Raw genomic sequence first — 13,854 nt, forward strand, 5'->3', positions numbered from 1 at the left:
AAGCACAACGTTTTGTTTTTAATATGATGGTATACCACTAAAACTAGACCCTTTACAGATTTGAATGATATACTTCTTTTATCTGTACGCTCAGAATTGACGGAGTAATTTAAGTTTGTTTCGGCCTTATCAGAAAAAGATGCGTCAAAACGCGCCGGCGCGTTCGTCGACCCCAGAGGGTTAATACCCTGAACATAGTCATTAAAAAATAATGCAAGCTCATTGCATTTAGGTGAAATTAGTTCTGATGGCAATGGAGGGTTTGTTAATCTACTCACTGTAGTAAACAGGACATGTGAGTTGTTACTGCTGCTGATGATCAGAAAAATACATTTCTCATTGAACACACAAAATATCTGCTTATAAATTATTTGTAAATGTGATGTGGAGCTTTGATTTACGCTATTTTCATTTGGTCATCATTAAATTTCATCATCCACTGTGCCATTTGCCTGTTCCTGATCACTTTATCTTTAACAGGAACAATCACATCGATGACATTTAGAACACTTGAAATATATGAATTCAACAACTCTTCAACATGAGAAAAAAGTGGTATTTTCAAACCTAATCATCTTTATAAACAGTGTCCTGGTGTTATCATTTATGTGTCCTTTCTGAACAAGTGTAGGTCCAGTTGAATCTTTGGGAATTATGGACAAATCAAAAAAGACACAAAAATGATCAGATAAACAACATCAAGCAACATTTGAACATCAGTGACATTTGAAATGTTAACACTCCTAGTGATGACAAGGTCCAGAGTGTGACCTCTGGTATGGGTTGGCTCACCAACATGCTGCCTAAGGCCGTAGGTTTCGAGGACAGCAGAAAGATCTTTGGCATTTCTGTCACAGACTTTATCAACATAAGCATTAAAATCACCTGAACAGATAAACTCTGTGAAGACACTGAAAGCATCTTAGTAAAATCATCAATGAAATTTGTTTGTAAATGATTATGTAGAGAACAGAGGGAGATAATTTTAGCTCCATTTTAAAAGATACATACTCAAATGATGAAAACTCCCCAAATAGCAGCCTTTGGGTAACCATATTATCCCTAACAAAAAAAAGCACAGACACCCCAACCCTTTTTGTTTTCTCATGTTTCTCATAGAAATGTAAAATTAGGTGGGGTGGATTCAATAAGAACTGCATTTCCTGTCTTGCTATCTAACCAAGTTTCTGTTAAAAACATAAAATCAAGATTGCAAGAAATATAATTATTGATTAAAAATGATTTGTTAAGCTGAATTACGCTCCTATTATCCATACTGTGAAAAAAGACCGCTGGCAAGCTTTTCCTCTCTCACTGATGGATAGAATAAGTTTAATCAAAATGAACATTCTCCTTCGATTATTGTACCCTCTTCAGATGTTATCCTCATGGTTAAGCAGGAAAGTCTCTGCTCAGCTGGAAAGTGCCTTTTCTAGATTTATGTGGAATGGCAAAAAGCCAAGACAAAATTTAAAATCTTTGCAGATGTCTGTGGAGATGTGGGGATTAGCTATGCGAAACATTTTATATTAAATAATAATAATAATAATAATACATTTTATTTCATGGCGCCTTTCAAAGTCTCAAGGTCACCTTACAGAGAGAAAAGGAAGCATACAGCATGAAATACATAGAGTGCATTAAAACAACGGTAACAAGAATGCATAAACAAAGGGAGAGAATGTAAAGGCAAGAGTGTGGAGTATCTAGGAAGTGGGCGAAGTACAGTAAAAGTAAATTGAAATACAGAAACCCAGATGACAGAACAACAAATACGAAACAGTATGAGACAATATGAAATCGGCAGAGGGTGGTAGAACATCACAGGCTGCTTTGAGAAGTTAAGAGAGTTAGGTGGAAAACGCTATACGGAACAGATATGTTTTGAGTGATGATTTAAAAGTTGATAAGTCCGGAGACGACCGGATGCAATGAGGGAGAATGTTCCAAAGGCGGGGCGCAGTGTGGCTGAAGGATCTAGTGCCCATGGTGGCCAGGCGCACTGTAGGGGTGCAGAGGAGAGTGGAACTGGAGGAGCGGAGAGTACGAGGCGGAGAATAGATATGAAGTAGTTCAGTGATGTATGGTGGGGCAATAGAGTGGAGGGCTTTGTAGGTGAGAAGGAGGATTTTATAGTTTGTACGGAAGGACACAGGGAGCCAGTGAAGTTGTTTAAGGACAGGGGTGATATGATGTGAGGATGGAGTTCTGGTGATGATTCAGGCAGCAGAGTTCTGGACAAGTTGAAGTTTGCAAAGTGATTTGAGAGGTAGACCAGTGAGGAGTGAGTTACAGTAATCCAAACGAGAGGTGACAAAGGCGTTAATGAGTATGGCCGTGGTATCGGTGGTGAGTGAGGAACGGATGCGGTTTATGTTACGGAGATGGGAGTAGGCTGACCGGGTAGTGGTATTGATATGCTGAGTGAAGGAGAGAGTACCGTCTAGATGACACCCAGGCTTTTAACTTGGGGGGAGGGGAGGACAGTATTGTTGTCAATTTGAATAGAGAAGGTGCTGGTTTTAGAAAGGGTGGATCTGGTGCCCACGAGGAGAATTTCAGTTTTGTCAGGGTTGAGTTTCAAAAAGTTATGGGTGAACCAGTATTTGATATTATGTAAGCAGGTAAGGAGGGAGGGAGGGGGGAGGGTAGAAGATGGAGCAGCAGAGAGGTAGAGCTGGGTGTCGTCTGCATAACAGTGAAAATTGATGTTATGTTGCCTAAAGATATTTCCGAGAGGAAGGAGATGAATAATAAAGAGGAGGGGCCCCAGGACAGAGCCCTGAGGCACGCCACAACTGACAGTAGAGGGCTGGGAGTGGAAGTTCTGGAGATGGACGGACTGGGTGCGGTCAGAGAGGTAGGAGGTGAACCATGAGAGGACCGAGCCGGCTATGCCGATGGAAGCAAGGCGATGCAGGAGAATATTGTGTGAGATGGTGTCAAAAGCTGCAGTTAGGTCAAGGAGGATGAGGATGGAGACAAGGTCAGAGTCTGCGGCTACTAGGAGGTCGTTGATGATTTTGACCAGGGCAGTTTCAGTGCTGTGAAGTTGGCGGAAACCAGATTGAAAGTGTTCGTATAGGCTATTGGCGGAAAGGTGGGTATGGACCTGGTGGTGAACAACTTTTTCCAGGATTTTGGAGAGGAACGGGAGATTGGAGATAGGGCGGAAGTTGTTAAGGTCGACAGGATCGAGACCGGGTTTTTTTAGAATTGGTGAGATGATGGCTGTCTTGAGTGATGGGGGTACGATGCCAGAACTGAGGGAAGTGTGAATAATGTGGGTAAGATGAGGAAGGAGAGAGGGGAGACAGAGCTTGATGAGGTTGGTTGGTAGGGGGTCAAGTTTGCAGGTTGAGGGTTTGGATTTGAGGATCAGGGAAGAGATAACCGTGGTGGGTGGAATGATAAAACTCGAAAGCAGGGAGGATACTGATAGACAGGGAAGGGTACAGTGGAGGCAGTTTGCAGTGTCACAGATGGGGAGAAATTGCTGGTGTATATTTTCGATTTTTGATGAGAAGAAATCCAGGAAGTTATTGCACAAGGTGGTGGAGAGTGAGGGGAAGAGAGGAGTATTGGGAGGGCCCAATAAATTTTTGACAGTGGAGAAGAGGGAACGCGTGGAGCCAGAGGCGGATACAATAAGAGAGGCATAGAAATCAGATTTTGTTTGAGTAATGGTTTCCTTGTACTTCAGTATGTGGTTTAGGTATAAGTCCTTGTGGGTGGATGAACCGGTTTTTTTGAAGAGACGATCAAGGTGACGGGCTTGGGTTTTGAGGAGGCGGAGTTCGGGTGTGTACCATGGAGCAGAGTGCGTAAAGGATACAGATCTAGTTTTGAGTGGGGCGAAAGTGTTGAGTAGATTTCGTAGCTCACGGTTGAAATTGGATAACATGTCGGAGAGGGACGGTGTGTAATTAGTACATGAAAGGTTGTTAAGAGCAGCAGTGAAGGAGGGGAGGTCGATGTTTTTTAACCCTCTGGGGTCAACGCATGCGCCGACGCGTTTTGACGCATCTTTTTCTGATAAGGCCGGAACAAACTTAAATTACTCCGTCAATTCTGATCGTACAGATAAAAGAAATATATCATTCAAATCTGTAAAGGGTCTAGTTTTAGTGGTATACCATCATAATAACAACAAAACGCTTTTTTTAAATAAAGAAAGCCGACAGGGTGCACTCTCGGACTTTTCTGTCTCTGCCATTTCTCTTCACAGACGCGTAAATAAAACAACCAGAATCTCAGCGAATACTTTTCTCATAAAAATAAGAATTACATGGCTAGAAAGCTTGAAATGTTTTGTGAAACAATTCAAGTCGAAAACAAATCATCACTTTCTATTTAATCCATATGAACGTAAGGAGAAGTCCGTTTTTTCCTGTCTCACCTCATTACAGGTAATGCGGTCCCGCCTTGTACAATGTTCACTGTTCACATGTAAATAATCTCAGGTGAACCAGGTAAATATGTGCACACCCCCGAGAAATGACACAAAATATCAAACTTCATCATAGAATTTACTCACTTTTTCTGCACGTTTGGATGATGGCGCGTTACGCACGTGAAGCAGCGCTCCTTACATTCCACACAGAGACAAATAGTTTAGCTTGTGCTCAGAGTAAAAACACTGATTTTAACTAAATGAGGATCGTACGGCTCCTCATTGTGTTGTATTATGCTGCACTAATCCGTCCCATCTACATTGACTGAAAGGCTCATTATGCGCGCCTTTGTCTGGTCGTTCAGTGCGTCTTTTGTGTTCTCAGGTGTTCACATGACTATTCATCCTCAGACACACCCTCTTGCATATGGCCTTTCTGGACAAAAAGTGTCTTAGAAAATTTAAATCAGTGTATTATTTACTGTGAATGTGTGAACAAGATGACATTCACAGCACTCTGAAGTAAACACTTTAGCCTACAACATGCTGGTCTCCAAAGTCTTGTGAACCAATGTCCTGTTTGTGTTTTATGGTCTTATTTCAGTGAGTAAAAAATTGTAGTTTTTCACTAACCATGCATAAACACTTTTTTCTCAAAAACACAATACTGTATAAACTTGCTGCTCACATATTATTGTAGCCAATTTTGTGCTGATTACAGTGTTATTAGACTTTAGACATTAATATGTTTAAAAAACACTGAAAAAAGCACAAATGTCAGGACATGTCAAAATTTGTCCAGGCCCCAAAAACCCCCTCAGACCCCAGAGGGTTAAGGTACGGAAGGTGATGGTGCGGGAGAGGTGGGTTTTGAAGAGAGGTAGTTTGGAGTTAAAGCAGACTAGTTTGTGGTCGGAGAAGAAGGTGTCGAGGGTAGAACATGACTGAGCTGTGACGCCAGAGCAGCAGACTAAGTCGAGGGTGTGGCCTAGAGAATGTGTTGGGGAGGTGATGTATTGTTGGAGCCCAAAGCTGTCCAGACAGGAAATGAAGTCTTTTGTTGTTGTTGGGATTGTCGAAGTGGATGTTAAAATCACCAAGAAGAATTATGTTGGCTGACAGAGAGATGAGGTCAGCTAAGAGGTCAGACAGTTTGTCCAGGAAGGTCGGGTTAGGTTTTGGTGGGCGGTAGATAGTGGCCAAGAAGGTTGGTGTGTGACCATGAATACGTGCTATGAGAGCCTCAAAGGACTGGAAGGTGATAGTGGGGTGGATGGATATTTTGTATTTAAGGTTGTACAGTATGGCGAGGCCGCCACCGCGTCCCGAGAGGCGTGGATGGGTGAGATATGTGAAACCAGGAGGAATAGATTGATTAAGTTCAGTGAAGTCGTTGGGCTGCTGCCAGGTTTCAGTTAAGCACAGGATGTCGAGATTGTGTTTAAGAATAATGCCAAAGATGAGGGATGCTTTTTGAGAGATTGAGCGAACGTTAAGAAGGATCCTACGGCGCACTGATGTAGTAGCTGAGCGGGATGGAGACTGTTTTCCGCTGTGGCAACGGGCTCCGCGAGGAGCACTTGGACTATGGCGGGGGCGGCGGGTGTCGTCAGAGGGGAGCGAGAGCAGGTGACGGCGCTGAGCGACATCGGCGGGTGACAGGGGTTGTTGGGATACCGGAGCGGAATGATCCGGTACGTGATTAGCGGATGAGACAGTATCTAGGTCCGGAGTGGCAGAGGACAGAGGAGCAAATCGATTGGAGAGGTCTAGGGAGGGACGCGGAGACCTGTGGTGATATCTTTTCCGCCCACGAACCGCAACCTCGGTCCAGGAGGACCGAAGACATGGTGTAGAAGAGGAGGAGGGTCGAGGACAGGTTGACGGGTCCCATGGGGCAGTGTCCTGGAGAGTGAAGGTAAGTGTGGAGATCTTCCTCGACTGCTCGAGGGCAACGTCCCTGAAGCTAGTGAGTATGGAGTCTTTCTGTTGGAGATTGTGAGAGAGGCGGCGTATTTCCTGCTTTAATTTGGTGATTTCATTGTTTGCTAGATGGAGTAGTAGATTGGCATTGTCCGAGTTGGTATTGTCAGGTAGTGTTGTTGTTGTTGTTCTTGGTGTTGGTGGCGTTGTAGGAGCCTGACTGGTTGTGTCGATCGCCATCTTGTCGGTCGCCATCTTGTTTAGGCTGATGTGTGATGCTGATATTATAACTGGGCTTGCCATGCCAGACTTATTTGGGAGTGGTTTAGGTCTTACTATGACCTGTGTCCTATTGTGGATTTGTGGGCCTGGGTGAGTGGATAGAGCAGAGAGAAAAGAACAGCAACAATAAACAACAAATAGGGGAGGGGAGCTCAGTTCACCGATGGTCCTCGGTCAGTCTAGGCCTATAGCAGCATAACTAAGGGATGGTTCAGGGTTGCCTGAAGCCAGCCCTAACTATATGCTTTGTCAAAGAGGAAGGTTTTAAGTCTAGCCTTAAAAGTACAGAGAGTGTCTGCCTCCTGAACCCAGGCTGGGAGCTGGTTCCACAGGAGAGGAGCTTGATAACTAAAGGCTCTGCCTCCCAGTCTGCTTTTGGAAACTCTGGGAACCACAAGTAGACCTGCACTCTGAGAGCGAAGTGGTCTATTGGGATAATATGGTACTATGAGGTCTTTAAGGTATGAAGGATCTTGATTATGGAGGGATTTGTATGTGAGAAGAAGGATTTTAAATTCTATTCTATATTTTACAGGGAGCCAATGAAGAGAAGCCAATATAGGTGAAATATGATCTCTCCTGCTAGTTCCTGTCAGGACTCTGGCTGCGGCATTCTGGATTAATTGGAGGCTTTTTATGGAGACAAATAACTAAAGTAAAGCTGCCGGGGACCAGAGCAAGGGGAAAAAGGAAATCTTTACAAAATAAAGGTCCCCCGGCAGGAAGTCCCAAAGGGGAATCATGACACACCTCTCTCTAAAGCATGGTACATGGCAAGGATGGCTCTTTAATGTCCTCCCAACAATTACGACAGAAGTTTGATCTTCCAAATCAACATCACTTTGGTTATCTGCAAATTCACCATTATGTTACCTCAAAACACAAAAAACTGCCGGATTCATTAGCACTTAGCAGTTTGGAGAGCTTACTTGTCAACACAACTGATGCTGCTCATTTTATTTCTAGACTTTCTTCCTTTTTGTACTCAAATGTCTCTGGACTTTTGCATACAGTGGCTTGTAAATGGGAGTAATACCTGTGTAATATTTATACAGATGACGATTACAACAGTTTTAATGAATAAAATTGATCTTTCTAGATCAGCTCTTTGTGTAAAGTGCCAGACAGCGTTAGGGACATACTTTCATTGTTTTTGGAGGTGCAAGTTAATTTCAAGAATTTGGAACTTCATTGCTTATTTAATTAGGATTATCCTTAACATTCCAATTCAGGAATCCAATACCAGTATTACTATCTGGAGCATTAGCCATTAGACATTAATCACGAATTGCCAGTCCCTTGGCAAAAAAATCATTGAATTATTGACATAGGCCTTGGCATCCTCCAGTGAGATGAAGTCGCGTCACTCCCTCATATGTGATGCATAACTTGGCTGGATGGAGAATGCCGAATCGGATTCCCTCAGTGTCCCATAGCTGGCGACGAACATAATTAAAAGCCGCAAGGGGCCAAGCCATCTTCGTGGTGTGGTCCAGGAAAATGGAAATGATCATGTTTCCTATCCTATGGAGAGACTCCTCCATAGCTGTAACCGTGCCCTTAAACGTTGCAAAATCTTGTTTCCCCACGCTGATGTCAGAGAAAAGTAACTCAGATTTTATCGATGAAAAGTTTTGTGCAAGTGCTGCTTGTAACTCGCTTTTAAACATTTCCTTGATTTCCTCCCTGAGAGCTGAGAGAAATTCCGTTTTCTTTTCTAGTCTTAGGTGGCATCTTAATCGGCAAAAACGAAGAAGTAAACTTCAAATTCACATACACTGAAGCACCAGGAGTTGGCAAAATGTGCCAAAATTACTGGATAATCCTTTTTGTTTTTGGTCATTTATCATTGATAGTAGGTTTTGTCTTCTTACCACTGGGTCTGAACAGGAGTGTGTCGTGAAGTCCTTTTTCAGATTTCAGAGCATGAATCTTCATTTGTCACAAACTGATTTCTTGAAGATATATCTGGCAGTTTTAGCACAATGTGTTCAAGTCCAGTTAAATGAGGGTAAAATAATATTAAAAAGTGTATTGTAAAATCATTGCATAAAAATAAAAAAGAATAAAAGCAAAGTAAAGCTGGCAGAAGCAGGAGCAAGCAGAAAAGCATCTGCACTCTTCAGTAGCAGGAAATCAATGGAAGTCAATGGAATGTCCTCTGAAATGATGGAAACACACCTGTATCTGTGTGTTCTCAACCATCAATATCAATGATCAAAGAAATATTTCTACTGCATCAAAGAAACTGGATCCATTTCCAACAAATATTAGTTCAGAAGATTTTCTGCTTACACATGTGGCTCTTTAGACACAATGACACTAACTTTCTGTGAGACTCAGTCACTTGGGACTAAAGACTGAACTTATCCAAAGACAGGAAAAGAAAAAAAAAAGAAAATCATCTTCAATAGAAGTTGTCTGTGCAAACACTGAGTTCAAACAATAATTCAACACTAAAGATTTACAATAGTAATAAACAGTCAGTGAACTGACCCCAGAGTCTCCAGTCTACAGTCTAGACTCTCCAATCCAGCAGACAGCACCTTAATTCCTGAATCCTGCAGGTTGTTGCAGCCCAGGTCCAGTTCTCTTAGATGGGAGGAGTTGGACTTCAGAGCTGAGGCAAGATAGCTACAGCTGGTCTCTGACAACCTGCAGTTCTCCAACCTAAATAAAGAATCAAAGATGGAGATCAAATCATTGATAATCAATCAGATGTTTCCTAATCAATAAGCTTTTCTCTAAAATGAGTAGGGTGACTTTTGTTATTGTGGATCATCAGAATGTCAGCCTTCTACAGACATCATCCAAACGGCAGCATTACAAGTGGTACAATTCCTAGCTTAATTTCATGAAATATGACAGCTTTTTAGTGTAAAATAATCAAAGCACCTGTGACATGTTGAGAAAACCTTTGTTGTAACAAATGCATGAATGTCACCGCTTCCCAACTGAATACCACTTCTGTTTATGAACTACATATCCTATGTTAACATTAGTGCCACACAACAGGTTTAACAGATAAATCAACTGCTACACAAATATTCTCTCATTTCATCCATTTTAGAAGCTGACAGACTGTTACTACATACAGATCTAATGCACTCTCTTCACTAAATCCTTGCGTGTGTACCATTAGTGTCCTGCACCAGACTTGCGTTTGAGTCTATACCGACCACATGTTTACTTGCACACTGGAAGCACTTTGTTTACAAAAAGCAGACAAAGAAGCCCTACAGGAACACCCAGCACAAGGGAAACTATGGCCTAAACTCCAACAGAACGGCAACATCGTAACCAGTTTATGAAGTGTGTTAGGTAGTGGTTTCAAATGCCTGAAAACACAACAGTTTTCTGTCTGGTACAAAACTCATCAAATCCATGAAAAAAATAATAATAAATCAAACTACTAAAAAATACACACTTTAAAAGAACTATAAGTTCTGTGTTTAGCAGCACAATGAGGACTTTCATTTCAACTTTCCATATCAACTGAATGAATGAGGGATTCTTAGGCTGCACCAACTGGGACTCCCAATAGGTGTGAACCACCTGCTCCAAATCCATTGGCAACATCTAAAAATAGGCCAGTAATCTAGGTCCAGGACCCGTTTGGATTTCTGTGTGGAAGAAGCTGTCTGGAAGTTGAAGTTTAGGTTGTGCTTAGGGTTCACCAAAGTAGTGCTTCTGGTTTGGCTTTGTCTCCAGGAAATCAATGGAAGTCAATGGAATGTCCTCTGAAGTGATGGAAACACACCTGTCTGTGTGTGTTCTCAACCATCAGTATCAGTGATCAAAGAAAAATTTCTACTGCATCAAAGAAACTGGATCCATTTCCAACAAATATTCCACAACAAGACCAACTTTCTGAGACTCAGTCATTTGGGACTAGACTGTTTTTAGCCTCAGAAAAATCCAAAGACAGGAAAAGAAAATCAACTTCAATAGAATTTATGTCTGTGCAAACACTGAGTTCAAACAGTAATTCAACACTAAAGATCTACAGTAGTACAATCAGTGAACTGACCTCAGAGTCTTCAGTCTACAGTGTGGACTCTGCAGTCCACCACACAGCACCTTCACTCCTGGATCCTTCAGGTTGTTTATACTCAGGTCCAGTTCTATCAGATGGGAAGGGTTGGACTTCAGAGCTGAGGCCAGATAACCACAGCTGGTCTCAGACAAATTGCAACCAAGCAACCTGAGTAAACAACCAAAGATGAAGATTGAATCATTGATAATCAGATGTGTCCTAATCAATGAGTTTCTCTCTAAAATGAGTAGAGGGATTTTGTTCTTCTGTTATTGTGGATCATCAGAATATCAGCCTTTTACAGACATTATCTAAATGGCAGCACAACATTCAGACACCTGTTCATGTCCACACTGGGTCAGAACCTGCTACTGACCTCAGTACTTCTCTATGTGTGTGTGGGGAGGACTGTGATGCCACTGTAGTTACACTCTCTGGTCCCCCTTCTTAAAACGAGGGACCGTCCCCTGATCTACCAATCCAGATGTACTGTCCCCTGACCGCCATGCAAGGCTGCAGATGTTGCAGGCCAACAACATCCAGAGACCTGAGATACTATCATTAAAATCATTGTCCCTAGATTGAATATTTGGTAGCATAACCTTTAGACAAATAAATGCTGTCAGTCTTTTCCTGTGGACTTCACTGAGATTCCTGCACTGCTCTACTGGCACTTTGGTTCACACTTCATTTCCAAAATGCTCCAGGTATCTGGATTTGAAAAAACCTGCTTTTGTCAGACCTCTCAAGACGTGGTCAGTGGGATTTATATTTTGACTCACTGCTGGACACTTTCCAACAGTCCACTGCTCCTGAACCAGTCCTGGTGCTGTTGATTCATTGTTCTGCTGCAGGACCCATGAATTTGGACTGAGACCCAGGTTGGTGACACAGGAGAAACACTGAGCTTCAAAATCCTTCGGTCAGCTCGTGATTTCAAAATGCCACGCACAGATTCAAGTTCCCCAGGACCAGAGGCAGGAAAACAACCCCATAACACCAGTGAAGCTGTTCCAGGTATGACTGTGAGGACATTATTTTTTTCTCTGTTTCTGGAGCACTGTTATTTACCAAACACCTTTAATCTGGTCTCATCTGACCACAGGACATTGTTTCAGAAAGATCTGGGTTTGTTCAGCTGTGTTTTCTTGCATCTCTCTCCTTGGTCTCCTACCATCAAACCCCCAATCCCTGAGTTGCTGAAAGATGGTGCCAGTTGAAACAGTTAAACCTTGTTTATAAATGTCAGCTTGAACCTGTTCTGTAGTTGTCCCAGGTTCTTTCTCCACTATTAGGACAATTCTTGGCTGCAACTGTTGCTCAACTTCTCTCTAGCGTCCTCTTCCAGGGAGATCAGCTACAGTGTGATGGGCCTTAACCCTCTAGGGTTTGGAGACGAACGCACCAGCGAGTTTTGTGGCATCTTCTCATGATAATGCCAAAAACAACTTAAATTACTAAGTCATTTTTGATCATACAGATAAGAGCAATATATCATTTGAATCTGTAAAGAGTGAACTGACCTCAGAGTCTCCAGTCTACAGTGTGTACTCTCCAGTCCACCACACACCTCCTGCACTCCTTGATCATACAGATTGTTGAAGCCCAGGTCCAGGTGTCTCAGATGGGAAGGGTTGGACGTCAGAGCTGAGACCAGATAACCACAGCTGGTCTCTGACAAACTGCACTTCTCCAACCTGAATAAAGAATTAAAGATGGAGATCATCTAAGTGGAACAATGAAAATACTGAATGAAACAACCAAATTCACAGGAGTTTCAACATCTACGATCTACAATAGTAACAAACAGTCAGTGAACTGACTTCAAAGTCTCTAGTCTACAGTCTGGTCTCTGGAGTCCCCCACACAGCTGCTGCACTCCTTGATCATACAGGTTGTTCCGACTCAGGTCCAGGTGTCTCAGATGGGAGGGGTTGGACTTCAGAGCTGAGACCAGATAACTGCAGCTGGTCTCTGACAAACTGCAGCCCCTCAACCTAAATAAAGAATCAAAGATGGAGATCAAATCATAAATAATCAATCAGATGTGTCCTAATCGATGAGTTTTTCTCTAAAATGTGTAGAGGGACTTTGTCGTTCTGTTATTGTGGATCATCAGAATGTCAGCCTTCATGGTAGTTTGTGAAGAATCAGGTGTAAAAGTCAGAATAGTATAAAAAACTGTTCTTTCTGCTATTGTGGATCGTCAGAATGTCAGCCTTCTACAGACATCATCCAAATGGCAGCACAATATTCAAACACCTGTTCATGTCCACACTGGGTCACAACCTGCTGCTGACCTCAGTACTTGGAATTGGATAGACCAACACTAGGAGGACCAGTTGGACTTTTAGACATTTAAAGGAGATTTCAAATAATTGTTTGAGGTTCAGACATGGCTTTAAGGTTCTGCTTAGAATAGTGTACATTCTCTTGAGATTCAGGACAGATTAGTAACAATTCAGATTTGAGATCCCTAAACCCTGACACATGTCAGTACTTCTTTTTTAGCCAAACCTCTTCAAATGGACCAAATTTGGGCTCAAATCACTGGACAATTTCTACAGTTTGTGTAGAAACCAAGATTCCAGAAATCCCACACATTATTGAAGACAGCTCAGTGAAATGAAGTGAAATTGAAGGAATCATTCTTAGTCTGCTGAGAATACAAGAACAATGGAAACACTGAAAGGAACAACCAACATTCACAAGAGCTTTAGTTGTGGATTCAACATCTAAGATCTACAATAGTAACAGTCAGTGAACTGACCTCAGAGTCTCCAGTCTACAGAGTTGACTCTCCAGTCCACCACACAGCCGCAGCACTCGTGGATCCTGCAGGTTGTGGTTGTAGCTCAGGTCCAGGTATCTCAGATGGGAGGGGTTGGACTTCAGAGCTGAGGCCACAACTTCACAGTGAGTCTTTGAGAGTCCACAGTGAGAAAGTCTGTGAGGATGAATATATTAGAAAAGTTGTTATTATGACAGAGACAATATATTGAGTTGAATCACTTGATGTTAAACATTGACATGTCTTATTGTGTCTTCACATCAGTGGTTCAGCTGATCTTCTCTCAGTGGGTTTGACATGAAATAAGAATTCTTCTCACTCTCATAAACACTGCAAACCCTTCATCTTTGTGCCTTCATCTTGGACAGGAAGCAGAGAAAACTGAGTTCCTTTTGCTACTTCCAAAACAGGCCTGTCCCTGTTTATTAC

The 13,854-nt window shown here is 42.4% G+C and overlaps 1 protein-coding gene across 1 annotated transcript in view; it reads right to left on the minus strand.

The window, feature by feature from the left end:
* The window catches only part of LOC113137743 (NACHT, LRR and PYD domains-containing protein 12-like), an 884,868-nt gene that overhangs the window by 14,364 nt on the left and 856,650 nt on the right, over positions 1-13,854 (minus strand). The window contains exons 5-9 of the mRNA XM_026319577.2: positions 13,405-13,581; positions 12,458-12,631; positions 12,158-12,331; positions 10,629-10,802; positions 9,095-9,268 (exon numbers count right to left, since the gene is read on the minus strand). Of these exons, the coding sequence (XP_026175362.1) occupies positions 9,095-9,268; positions 10,629-10,802; positions 12,158-12,331; positions 12,458-12,631; positions 13,405-13,581 (873 nt within the window). The remainder of the gene's footprint in view (positions 1-9,094; positions 9,269-10,628; positions 10,803-12,157; positions 12,332-12,457; positions 12,632-13,404; positions 13,582-13,854) is intronic.

Source organism: Mastacembelus armatus, unplaced genomic scaffold, assembly GCF_900324485.2.
Source record: "Mastacembelus armatus unplaced genomic scaffold, fMasArm1.2, whole genome shotgun sequence".
Lineage (NCBI taxonomy): Eukaryota > Metazoa > Chordata > Actinopteri > Synbranchiformes > Mastacembelidae > Mastacembelus > Mastacembelus armatus.